The 14514-nt window shown below is 34.1% G+C and overlaps 1 protein-coding gene across 1 annotated transcript in view; it reads left to right on the top strand.

Annotated features, from left to right (window-relative positions):
• The window catches only part of LOC118744233, a 62160-nt gene that overhangs the window by 1704 nt on the left and 45942 nt on the right, over positions 1-14514 (top strand). Inside the window, exons 2-3 of the mRNA XM_036477153.1 lie at positions 4028-4433; positions 4486-5375. Of these exons, the coding sequence (XP_036333046.1) occupies positions 4028-4433; positions 4486-5375 (1296 nt within the window). The remainder of the gene's footprint in view (positions 1-4027; positions 4434-4485; positions 5376-14514) is intronic.

Genomic DNA, 14514 nt, shown 5'->3' with positions numbered 1-14514 from the left:
TTCTTATTTTTTTAATTTAATTTTCTATCAGTTTTAGATTTTATGGTTTCAAAAATAAAATATGCATATATTTATATATTACATTCAATTCAGATCTTAGAAACTTATTTTTAGTTCTTTTTTTCTCCTTCTTAATATTTTTCTACAATTAAGTTCTGTTAAATTTTCGATTTTGTTGTTGAAAAAGAAAAATGTATTTCTTTAAATTGTATTAGTTTATTTCTTCGTAATACGTCTTTCTTTTTTTCAATTTAACATTCTTTTATTTATTTTTTGTTTTGAAATTCCAAATATTTTTTCATTTAGTGTATTTATTTTTTCTTATTTAATAAACTTTTCTTTACTTAATTTTGTTTGAATTTTTTATTTTATTTTTTAAAGGGCTCAAGAAAAAATAAAGCCATATAAATAAGGAAAAATATTCTTTTTTCTTAAGAACTGCAGACAGCCATGAAGAAAGAGAAAAATCTTTTAATTATCTTTATTAATTTTTTTATTGTCCTTAAAATTTTTAGTTTAATTTAATTTTAATTTTAAGGTTTTGTTGTTTTAAAAAATTTCATTTTTAAAATTTTAGTTAAATTTTCCGTTAAGTAAAAATTTCTGTTATCCGGCAGGGAAGACCCTGAGTATACCGTCTAACTCTAGGTTGCGTAGGTCAAACCCCTGCGTTGATAGAACTTCTGTAGGGACGAACCCAGGCCGTATATTTTCCACCTTATAAGTGATTTTGCTCTGTCATGCTGTGAGGCGCCCTCTGCTTCTACTTGCATCTTATTCGATGCAGCCGCGCTGTCGACTGTTTTCTTGCACGGTTTCATTGTCACGCTACAAAAGCTGTAGTTGAGCCTAAAGCCGTTCTGCTTGATGTTGCTAAACGACTCTTCATCTATGCCTACGTTTATACGCAGGCCTTGGAAGGAAAACCGTTACACTTTGGGCCACCAAAAGCATGGACATTGGCGAAGGTCGTCTTCGTACCGAGGGTAGGCATAGCCTCTCATGTTAAGCCTATTCATTTTCGACCAATCAATCTTTCTTATTTCTATAGGCAAAATATGTGGTCTGAAACCTCACATAGTTTCGTGGATTTACACAGAAGTGGTATGTCTTATATTATTCTACGGCGTCACAGTCTGGTGGACATCAGTGGATAAATCGCTCACAAATCCTAAGCTTACCAAGGTTCAAAGGGCACGCTAGTCACAGGTGCGCTGCCATCCGCGCCCATAAAAACCAAGGAAACACTCCAAAAATGTTCTCCCGTAGACCTTTTTGGGAAGCTATAGGCGAGCTGCAATACAATAAGAATAAATGCATTATCAAAATGGCAAGATACCAGATTCGGTCACGCTAACGTTCTAACCAACTACCCGGACACGTTTAGGTCCCCAGATCCGATGCACTCATTTGGATAGAGCGCCCTCTACTAAGGCTGCCGACCGGCATCGGAAGGCATGCTAGCAGAATGGGTTTTCCGGCCAATGCCTTCTGCCGCAGTTGACGCGACGTTGACGAAATTAAGAGTGTGCCCTCAGCAGCCATACACGAATTATTGCGCTTTATGAACCTAACCAACTGGTTCTACTTCTAAGTGAACCAAAGGGTTCCGAGCTCTCAATTGGTATCACAACGGACCCACCGGATCTAAGTGTGTCTTTGTCTGACGTTGGATGAAGGCAGCCACTTCAACTTAACCTAATCTAACTTGACCTACGCTGTGGGTCGGCGGGATGTCGTCTCCTTTCTTGGTGCACAAGGGTGGACCTAGGATGTAGCGTTAATACCTATTCTGAGCCTGAAAATTTAGTGGCCAACCGGTTGTCTCCGTTCACCAGTGGAAAGGTTATTTTCCGCAGATAAGAAGAGTTGTAATGGTTTAAAAATTGGTTGAAAATAATGGCCAAAATCGTCGTTTAAAAATTTCCGTATTTGTTTATGGTTGTTGTTGCAACCTGTTCACTTTGAGCTGCGTTCGCGTTTTGTTTTACTTCGTATTTGAAATTTATCTTTGAAATAAAGATAAATATGAAGATGAAGAAACAAATGATAACGATGAAGACAAAAAAGTGAAGAAAATTGAATTTAAAGAAGAAAGTGAAAACAATATGAAATACTTAAGAATTAAGGTTCATCGATATTTTTATCGATGTCTCTTGTTATCGATATTATATTGGATATTGTTATAGATATAATAAACGTTGTTGTTATCGATACTTTAGTCAACATTGTTATCGATATAAAAATCGATATTTTTGTCGATATAAAAATCGATATTTTTGTCGATATAAAAATCGATATTTTTTGTCTATCTAATAATCGATAGTGTTATCGATATAATAATCGTCAATACAATAATCGAAACTTTTATCGATATAAATGTATGCAAATGGCGATTCTACCGAACCGATTTCAAAACCAAGAACACCACTGAAAAATAATTTTTCAATAGAGTTTTGTTAAATTTTACGATAAGAATCGAAATAAATTCAGTCATAAAAAATTTCGTTATCGAAAGTTATCAAGTTGCCACAATTTATCGAATCATCGATGCTAATACTTATCGAAATTTATTGAGCTAGCGCACCGCATCGAATTATTCAAATTGATCAGTATTTATTGTGTTGTCGTCGACATTTATAAACAAAGAAAATTAGTTGTCGAAATTTACGGATATACGGATATATATATAAAAAATTATCAAAATTTCTCAATTTGTTGAATTGTAATTATTTATGGAGTTAAGAAAATTTATCGAGTTATTGTAATGCATCGAGTTCTTGCAACTTATAGAGTTACCGATATTTATTGATTTACCAAAATTTGACGATTCATCGAAACTAAGTTTTTGGATTTTTCAAAATACGATATATTATCGACATTTCAAGGTTATATAGATACGTATATCGATTTATCACTGCTTACCGAATTTGAACAAATTACCAAAGTGTAACGTGCATTTGAAAAATAAGGGGCTATCAAAATTAACCGAGTTATAGAAATTCGATTTATAACAATTATATATACATTTTTGTGTCCGAAGTTAGTATTTTGTGTACAGTTATCGAAAATATTCGAGTTACCGAATTTTTTGAGCTATCGAGTTTTAGTGTTTTTGAAATTCATTGAATTACTGATATGTCCAGCCAAAGTGCGCCTTCTTAGATGTACCAAAAAAGTCCACTGTAAATGTTAGTATTTAGAAAATTTACTTACTTTAGTAGTTTTGGAAAAATGTTTGTTTTAAGATTTTTCAAAAATACCTTTGTAGGGGCGTGGTTATTATCTAAACAAACCCTGACGAACTTTCAAGGATAGACAAATAAATTTTGTTTGCGACTACCAGTTCTTAAGGAGATGACTTCTCACGCCAAAGATTATTGCAATTAGAAAAATTACGTTTTAACATTTGGAAGTTGGGCGATGTGACATCATGCAGTATTACGCACCTCCCACAACCGGGACCGGGATAAAACTTTAGTTTTTTAATTACATCAAAAGGCAGCTAAAGTGCAGTAAAATTTTTATTGCATAATTAAACTAAGCGAATAAACAGCGATTAAGTAAACATTTACATCAGAAATATTGCGTGCCCTTTTTCTCCGCTAATGCAATGGAAGACTAAGTAATAGTTTGAAGTTTGAACCTTTGGAAGAAGGTCGTACGTACACGTACGGGTAATTTTTAATCCTATTCAGTATCAGCAGAAATCTCTAAGCATGCAGTTCTTTCGAAATGATCTGGTCTGATCGGTCTATCAGCTATTGACATAGAGTTTGTTCAAATTTTCAAGGATATTTGCCAAACTGTAGCCACAGAGCAGGATATACGGACTTTCGTTTATACAAGCAGCAATGACGGAAGTTGCGACAACGTGAACTACGCTCGCCCAAATGTGCCGGCAATCTTACATACGCTTAGCCCAAAAAATCCAATTGCTGTACTCAACATCGAAGTTATCACCTCGGCTAAGCGTAACAACCAACACTTTAATCATAATTTGCTTAGCATTGTGCAACTTATTTAGTTGTCAAAACTCTGCGAGCGACGAGCGACATTTAAAGGCGCTATGGCGACAATTACACCACAACATTCACGCTGGCCTCGTACTGCTCTTTGACGATCAAGTTAGCGACGAATATGTATTTGGGCTTCTCAAATTCTGTGCAGAACATGACGCCGTAAACGTTATTGCATTGCAGCCACAAATGGCGGTGAGAGAACGCAGCTACTGGACTTTGAAATTATTTCCTATGCAGGCGACTATTAAGCGAAAATTTCCACTATCGTATCGTAATATCTTCCCCGAACATTTGGAAAATATGTACGGCCATCCATTGCGTTTGATGGCAGTTGATCGTTATATTGATTTTTATAATTATACACGTGAAGAGAAGTCTTCGAAGTTGAGTGGTTTCATCGGCAGAGCCCTGGTGACATTTGCCCAACAACAATGCAACAATTCAATACCCAACCACCTTGAAGAATGAATCACTTTTTCGTATAGAAAATCGCAAAGCTGTTGAGGAGAATATCATAGATATTGGCATACTTTGGCCATTATATGTGGAGAACACGATATCGTTTCCCACATTTGTCATGCACATTAAAAACTGGTGTCTGATGGTGCCAGTGGAAACTCCATTGCCGCCATATGATTTCTATTGGGTTATTATTTCGAGTAGCGTTGCTAGTTTGTTTCTCATCAGCCTCGTATCAATATCCACAGTTTGGGCTATCACATTGCGCTGTAAGAGTAGGCGGCAGCTATCCATTGTTCAACACTTTCTAAACGTGTCGGTGTTTCAAGGTTTATTGGGCATGCCATTTTGGACGAATCGCAGCCAATCGGGCATTCAGAAATTTCTCACCATCACCATTTCGTTTGCAGATATTATTCTTGGTACCGCTTATAGCACTTACTTGCAAAGTTTTAATGTTTATGCACCCACGGATCATTATATAAGAAATATCGATGAATTGCTTAGCTATGGTATCAAGGTGGCAGTTGATCCGATTGACGTCGACATTATTAAGTATTATACAAATTTTCCCAAATACATTCAGAATTTTACAATTTTTAATAACATAACTGAATTACGTTTGCTGCGGAATGAGCTGGATACGCGTTATGCATATTTTGTCGGTGATATGTGGATTATGTACGATATGCAACAGAAGTATTTCTCAAAACCTCTTTTTCGACTCTCAGACATTTGCTTTGGCAAGGAGATTCCATTTGTATTACCTTTGCCGCGAAATTCAATATATCGTAAGAGTTTGAATAGTTTAATATTATACCTACAACAATCTGGGCTAATGAGCTATTGGCTACATCACAGCTTTATCGAGCTAACAGAGATGAAAATGTTTAAGTTAGCTGATCGGAATAAGAAACATTCTTTCCAACCATTGAGATTAGCTGACTTACAGCCAGTATTCCTGCTGATGGGTGTGTTGATGATTTTGGGCATTTCTTGTTTTGTTTTGGAAATAATTTGGTCGAAAATTCAAAAAGTGCTTAATGGTAGCAGGGAATAACTAAATGAAAGATGTAGTGAAATTCAAAGAGAAAAGTTTTTGGTGACATTGGCTAACTAAAACGTACAGATTATTTAACTGTTTCATGCGCAAGATATTGCACCGATACATATATTTGAATGTCCACCACATAAATTTGCACACATGCATACATACATATGCTCAGAAGAAAAGTTCGTTAAATAAATGTGATAATAAACTAATTTTATTTTATTTTTTAACTTTTTACTTTTTTGAGTGTGGGCTTACACATTGTAGATACCTTACTGGTGGCATCAAGATTGACAAAGTGTTAGGGTGCGGAGTCTATATCGAAGGTAAGGTTACGGGTACACTTTTAACTTCCTTCTGTATCTGTGTACCAAGCCGTGTAATAGAAAATAGTTGAAGAGGTTAGGAGTTTACGTGTCTGTAATCAAAACATTTATCAATCATCTAACTTCTGCCAGACACTGTTTAATTATGTCGGTCCTTGTACATCAGGGACCGAACATAACAGTTATTGATGAAAACTGTCATTGAAAAATTCACTATGAAGGAAATGTTCTACAACTAAGTTATACATACCAATCGATTTCTTTTTTCGCCCAGCATCAAATTCGAAAATAAAATTTTATTTTAAATTTTTATGCAAAATTTAAAAAAATAACAATTATTTTTGATTTTTATTTTATAAATCCGAAGAAAAACAATTATTTTTGATTTTTATTTAAATAATCTAGAAATAACAGTTACTTTTGATTTTTATATTATATGTTTTAGATAACAGTTATTGAAGACTTTTATTTGTACAAGAAAGTTTGATGCATTAAAATAGCCTACAAATAAGTCTTATTGAAGAAAAAAGGCTCTATATTTGTATATAAATTTTATTTCAAAAATTTTCTGTTGCAGCACAAATGTCTTAAAAAACCTTGATATGTACGTGTATGCGTGCACCGTCAAATAATTTGTATGCTGCTGGTAAAGTCAGCAGTGCATGCAGAATATATCTTTGCACATATTCAAATATGCAAATCGCATCACAAAAAGGAAAAAAATAATAATCTAAACGATCAAATAAATTTTTCAACACATCCGAAACAAAATAATTTGCATCTTCAACAAAATTCAGTAGATAAAGACGCTAAAAAAACCAAAGATGCAAGTAGCAAGTAACATGACGATGACAACATTAAGCGAAAACAAAAAGAAAAAAAAAACAACAAGTGCACACCCGTTAAATATTTCAGTAAAAAGGAATAGTAACAAACAACTGAAAATAAATCATTGCGAATTTCGTCAATGCAACATCAATAAGTCTCCCCATTGGTGGCAACGAGCAACTTTCGCGTAAAAACCACCAGACGTGCAGCAAAACAAATCACTTAGTCATCTCGTTAGCAATATCTGGTACAACAAATGATTGGGCGATGTGTCGATGCTGAGGTGCCTACATACATCGCCACCAATACTAAAATGCCCCCGAAGCGAAGAAGGCCGCTCGCCTTAAGGTGGCAATAAATAACCGAAAATAGACAGCACAGATTTAATGGTTTCACATTAGTCAAAAGACGATGCACAAAAATTTAACTACATACATACACACATATGTAATTATTTATATGTAGGCATAAAGATACATAAGTACCTACATTTAAACAATAACATTAGGTTGCGCCGTATTTTGCACCTTTGTCCTACAAAGCAAGGTATGTTCCTTTGGTCATAAAAAAATGCGCTGCGAAAAATTTCTAAATCGTATGATAGATAGTACCTTAAAGGCGCTAAACTTCCGCATATGGAATGTTTTACAAAGTGATAAAAATCGCCTCTAAGTCAGTGGGCAATTTAATATTTTTTAATGTCACTTAATGTGCAATTTCCTGCACGAAAAAAAAATGTTTACCTACATCTCCTTAAATTTTCAAAATAGAGGCTCTCCTCCTAAAATCAGCTAAAGGTACAGATAAAGGTAGAGACAAAGATGGGGAAAAAGAGAGAGAAAAAGAATGAGATAAAATTGGAGAAGGACATGTTATCTTAGGTTATGTTTTGTTTTGTTATGTCATGTTATGCTATGCTATGTCATGTTATGTTTTGTTTTGTTATGTCATGTTATGTTATGTTATGTCATGTTATGTTATGTTATGTCATATTATGTTATATTATTCCATGTTATGTTATGTTGTGTCAAATTGTGTCATGCTGTGTTGTTATACTATGTTATGTCATGTTATGTTATCTTACTTATATTATGTCATGTTCTGCTATCTTATGTTTTCTTATGTTATGTCATGTTATGTTATGTTATTTCATATTATCTTATATTCTGTTGCGTTGTTAAACGCATCTCACCTCAATTCACTTCATTTAACTCAACTCGGCTCAGCTCAGCCCACCTCAACTCCCTTTAATTTAAAAGGTTGAATTTCAACCGCTGGGCGAACACTAGTAATAATAAATACTAATCTATGAAGGTACTAGGAAATACCTACTTTGTCTGGTTTACGCAGTGAAATATATTACTATTACCAAGCGTTACTATTACTTCGTGATGAAAGGCTACCTTTCTCTTGGACTCCCATATTAAACAGGTTATAGATTATGGTCTCCAATATTTCACCGGTGGAGTCGAGCAATCATATAGGCCTTAAATTGAATGGATATATGATTTAGGCAGCATACCTTCTTCAGTTGTAATCAGCTTATCTTCTAGCCTGAGCGTATCGCTGCGATCTAGGGATCTTTTATACCCTCTGATTTTCACATAAAGCCAAAAATGAAGATCAAGGTAAACTTACTTACATAAAATGATAAAATTAAAGTAAAAATAAAAGTGAAAACAAAATGAATATAAAGAAAAAGGTGAGAATGAGAATACCGATAGAAGTAAAGATGTAGATAGAAGAAGAAAGATTAAAATAAAGGTAGATAGTGAACGGGATATAGATGGAGACACAGACTCAATCTGGGAACTATTTCGGAATTTCAGAGATTTTCGGGATTCTCGGAACTTATCGATATAATAATCGATATTTTTTATGGTTTTGGTACCGATATTTTAATCGGTTTTGTTATCGGTATTTTAATCCGATTTGTTATAGATATTTATGTTGCTTTTTATATCGATATTTTTGGATCTTATCGACATAACAATCGATATTTTTATTGTGTTTGTTATCGATATTTTATCGATTTTGTTATCGAAACTTTCATCGCTTTTGTTACCGATATATTTTATAGATTTTGTTATCGATTTTATTATCGATTTTGGTATCGACATTTTTTATTGATACTATTTTCGATTTTTTATCGATTTTGCTATCAATATTTCTGTCGAATTTGTTATCGATTTTATTGTCGATATTGTCATCGATATTTATTATCAATTTGGTCATCGGTATTTTTTATTGATTTTGTTATCGATATCTTTATCGATTTTGTTATCGATATTTTTATCGGTTTTGTTATCGATATTTTGATGGATGTTACTATCGATTTTGTTATCGATAGAGGATAAAGATAAAAATAAAGATAAAGGAGAACAATAAGATAAATGTAATTAGATCGAACACGGTAGAGGTAGGGATTTAGATAGGAAAATGATACAAAATATAACCTTCAGCAAAAGCAGATGTACATATGTGTGTACATGATATCCGTAATTGTTGTATGTTATCGCAATTAGAGTAGGAGTATAGTTTCTGTATGCACTAAAGGACTATTGGTGATGGTACTTTGAAAGATGAACAAGCCCGGTTATCGATAAGTCTGACAATTTACTCACTGCGATGGTTTCTTCTTAGGTTTATCTTCGAACACAGGCTGGTGGCTTAAGCTTTTCCTTAAAATTATCTCGGCCAAGCTGGCTCCAATGTTTCTATGCTTTCTCTAGTTATTGGTCCAGTGCTGGGTCCCATTCTGGATACGCCTTTCTAAAATAAATAACTTCCAGGCTTCCTTGCTACACAATTCTACATTGAATCTCTTTTTAAATACTATACTCTGTGATGTTGTATCTCCGAGATAGCGTTTAATATTTTTGTGTGCGGATAGTTATTGAAGCCCAAGCTTCTATCTTTATGTCCATCATAAGGTTCTCAACATAAATGCTCTGGATATAATTTCGTTCGACATAAGTTTCTAGTGTTATAACTTCAAGTTAGAAGTACGTACATATATATACATGCGTATGTGTAGTCTGTGTGTATTTGTATATAAAATTGTTATAAGCCCGGCAAGTAAAAAAATGCCTTGTTCACCCTAATGCAAGCACATCTCAACAGCGCAACAACAGTTTTTGTTGATTTTGCATTTGTCGGGGCAGCTGTTGTGACATCTTCGTTGCAACCACTTTTTGTGGTAGCCACTTTGAAAGCGCACTCATTTCTTGTCAACATTTATATTTTAAATGATATTTTTGTTGTTAGATTTGTTAAAGTTTATTTTTGGCGCTATTTTCGGGCTTTGCTTGCTAACAGTTTATATGTAGATATATGCAGTGCACCCAGTGTGATATCGCGTTTGTTGGTGTTATTGCCAATTTAACACTGTTTCCTGTTGCATACAATTATACTTATGCACAAAGTATATTTATAAACCTACATACAACTGTATGTATGTAGATACATTTGCACGTCTATCTCCATTTTGAGCCATTTAGTCAACAATATTCGTACTTGCAACATTTCGTCGGTGGCTATGGCCACAAGTGACAACGTGTATGTCATTAGCGGCAGTTTATGTTAATGCCAACGGCGTTATTGTTGTTATTTTTGCAGGTGTCAGCACTAACTGCTTCCAAATTCTAGTCAACGTTACAAAAACGTGCCAGCAAAATTTGTATTCCGCAACATGTTGAACATGTAAAATGTGTTAAATAGTATACGAGTACATTTATGTATAGCTTTGTGTAATAATGTGGCAAACGAATTGCAAAATATTTAGATATACACATATGTACATACAAACGAGGGAGGGTCAATAGTTCCCTTAATGTGGAAATAGGGAATGAGTTCCATGTTTTGCGAAAAATTGCTTGATCTTTTAACTTTTACTTTTTTGTAGCTTGATATTCAACAAATGAGACACTGACATACTATTTTATCGGTAGCAGTCTCGAAGTAATCCTTCGCAACGTTTCGTTGGACATATTTTTCGTCGTTGTTAAAATTGTGGTAATGTGTTTCAAACTAAAAGTTTTCAAGCATCCGGTCAAGAAAATTGTAATCTAAGTATGTATAAATTTTTAAATTTATATTGTATGCAGTGATGGGCATACCAAGTAAGGTACTTTTGTATTTAAAGTACCAGGTTGGGTACCAAAAATCAGAAAACTTAGTACTTAGAGATGTCTAAATACTTAAAAAAAAAATCTAAGGTATATAGGATTTACTTAACCTCAACTGGGCCAAAAGTACTCCCCAAATAGTCCCAAACTGGGCCTTCACTAGCCCCGAGCTGGTCTCCAACTAATCCTGAAATGGTATTGAACAAACCCCGACTTCTAAACCTAAAACCATTTTTTCACACTCATAATTATTATGAAACGACTTTTATAATATAAGTCTCAAATAAAGAGTCTTTGAAGACTTTAAAATATTTATCTCTCTGATAATTATTATGAAAGGATTTCCATAATATAAGTCCTTGAATAATATTTATAGATAACTCGAAAAATTTTTATTTTAATACAATAATTATTGATTGACTTTTATTCTTTTCTCTTATAATAGTTAAGTCTCTGTTTAAAAGCGATTCGCTAGTTTTTAAGTGTATATGCATTTTTTATGCAATTCTCAAATCTCTCCTCGCTGAACATAGTCAAGTAATAAGCCGCTCGCATTTCCAGCCATGTTCAACACTAACCTAGCATGCTGCTTTAAGCATCGCCCGCACTCCACTCCCGGAGTAATTTTTAAAAATCTAAGAACCCCGAAAATCTTAAAAATCTTGAGGTGATCCCGAATATCCCAAAATAGTGCCTAGAATCCCGAAGTAGTCCCAAAATCCACATATGGTCCTGAGAATCCTAAAATAGTTCCGAAAATTCCTAAGTAGCCCCGAAAATCGTGAAGTAGTTTCGAAAATCCCGAAAATCTCAAACTAGATTTGAAACTCTCGATCAAGACGAAGAAAATTTTGCAACAGTCCCGAAAATACCAAAAATTAAAAAAAAAAAAAATGCCGAGAATCCCAAAATAATTGCGAGAATCCAGAAGTAGTACCGAAAATACTGAAAAAATCCCTAAAATCCAGCAGAAGTCCCACAGGCCAGCAATTCCTGAAGCTCTTTATTTTTTGCACCGAGTAAATAGCTAGTATTTAGCTTGGATCAAGCCACTAGTAATAAAGTAATTTTGTATCAATTATTATTATTTAGTGAAGCCAAATTCTCAATGTACTTTGTTACGCCGTGTTTCTTTTGGTGAAAGTAAGTAAATAATTTATGTTTATTATTTTGAACTGTGTAAACACTATCTTACTATCTTAGGTAAATACCTCAATGCTTTTGTACTTAGAATTTGCTATGTACAATTTTTCCCATCACTGGCGGTATGAATGTACATTACAAAGTAAGTAGAAAATATATATCATAATATGTAGTAACCTTTGATACTTCACTACACTAATTGTGTAGTGTTGCCATTGTGCGACTAAAGGCGCAATTTTACTCTTTTAAGCGCCAATACCCTTTGAGCCGACTTTTTGAAAATTTTGATTTTTTGAGCCTTTTCCAAAATTATGTGCAACTCTTGCCGCTTTTCAGAGATGTTTTTTTTAGGATATGTTAACAGAATCATACAAATTATTTCCTCCTGTAAATATGAAAAAAAAATGCATCACTTAAAACTTTTAAAGGAAATGAAACTCTACTCCTTGCAGCAACTCGATTTATATGTAAAGCTTTTTTTCTTTTTAAATTCGACAGATTTATTCTTTTACTAGTAAAGGAAATGGAAATACCTCTTATTTGCGACTTTCTGAAAATTCTCAACTGCAACACTGATTATGGATCCTTCCTTTTAGAATTGCTGAATTATGTGATGATACAATTGATACACAAGTTTTTGTTTAAAATTGTACAGCTTTCCTTCAGTCTCCTCGATTAAATTCACGGTAGGATACATTAAATTTCGCATCATTTCCTAATTTCCAACCACTTATATGTGCAGCCTCGTATTCGGATGAGCAATTTGCTTAATGTGTTGCAGGCTTTTCAAATTAACAAAACAATACATAGTACGGGCACTTACTAACTACGTAACAAAGGGTAGCAATTTGTTGAAATAATTGTGTTGCCAATGTTGGTGACAATCACATAAAAATTGCATGTGAAACAAATTTGATTTGAAAAGTAGCGATTGCTGTAGGACTCGAAAAAAATACACACAATTTTGTGCACTACAAATTATATGGTCCGCATGGGAATAGATAAATGTCAAATGCTATTAAGAAGTGACAGTATTTTACAAAAGTATGTATTAATATTTTTAATGATAAAATCGATGTATTTATTTAAAAACTTCCGCACTTCGAAGGAATAGAAGTTGTACTTGAAAGTCTGATTCCTTTGTGCATATAAAGAAAAGAAATAAAACCAGCCACGAGAGAGCTGCAGCTTCGTCGATCTGGCGACTACTCTTGTACAAAGCAGCTTCATACAGGTACTATTGTGAAGATAACAGTGTTGAAACTATGGAAGATTTATTATTATATAACTAAAGAGAAGGAGGCAGAAGGTTCCAAGTGAAAATCTAAGATCGCGAAATTTCGCAAACGGGCACCCTGCCCTTCATCCCAGACACGAACAAACATCGGTAAACAAACTGCTAAAGGACGAAGTACAAAATAGATGCAGGTATTTATGGACCTGGTACCAAACGTAGAATGCTCATGGGCAAATGGCCCACAATGTATCCGGCTGTGAAGTATTGGAGATCTTACACTGCGCCTTGAAAACGCCAAGCTGCCATCCGGGACTTATCAAATAGGATCCACCGCTTGCCCCATTGGCCTTCCTACCTCCAAAATAGAAGGCTGACAACGAATTTTTAACCCTTTGCTGTATGTTGGTTTTCCAGTGCAGCTTGTCGCTTGGGATCAAGGCCAGCTACTTAACACCCTTTAAGAATAAAAACAAGTAAGAGCAGCGCTGTCTTCGGCTATGCCGAAGGCTTCATACCTTTCATGAACATCTGCAAATTTTACTTTGACAGATTACTGCTTTTGAGTACATCTGCATACATCGATAGAGGAGTTACATACCTATATAAAAAATCGCATCTGAACAAACAGAGGTATGGAAGATATACCTTATATTAGCACCAATCTAAGTGATTTTCACTGCTATGTGATCGGTATGTAAACCGACACAATTTATTGGGTTTAGTTTCCTACATAAAGGAGATATATCGCAAAAACTGGTATCTGAACAATCAGTGCTATAGGAGATAAAGCTTATACAGCATAGATTTTGACGATTTTCTCAGTAGACTTTGTATTATTATTTATAAAATATCTTACGAAATTTATCGGTTTTAGCTGTTCAAATAAAGGAAATCCCATATCTGAACAATCAGATGTATGGAAGATATATGTTGTAGTCACCCGATCCTTGTTATTTTCACTGTAAGTATTCTGTTAATAATGAGTGAAAATGGTGCGAAATTTCATGTTCCTAGCTGCATAAATGCATGAATTATAACGAAAAATCTCATATCTGAACAATCAGTTGTATGGGAGCTATAGGTTATAGTTATCCGATCTTTTTAATTTTCACTGTAAGTTTTCTGTTGATAATTATTGAAAACAGTGCGGAATTTCCTGTTCCCAGCTATATAAATGGAGGAGTTATAACGAAAAATTTTATATCTGAACAATCAGTTGTATGGGAGCTATAGGTTATAGTGAACCGATCTTTGTAATTTTCACTGTAAGTATACTGTTGATAATAGGTGCAAGTACTGCAAAATTTCATGTTCCTAGCTG

The sequence above is a fragment of the Rhagoletis pomonella genome, unplaced genomic scaffold (assembly GCF_013731165.1).
Source record: "Rhagoletis pomonella isolate Grant_MI unplaced genomic scaffold, Rhpom_1.0 Rhpom_scaffold_00001, whole genome shotgun sequence".
Taxonomy (NCBI): domain Eukaryota; kingdom Metazoa; phylum Arthropoda; class Insecta; order Diptera; family Tephritidae; genus Rhagoletis; species Rhagoletis pomonella.
Note: the sequence above shows the minus strand (reverse complement) of the source record. Positions and strands in the feature narration are given on the sequence as shown.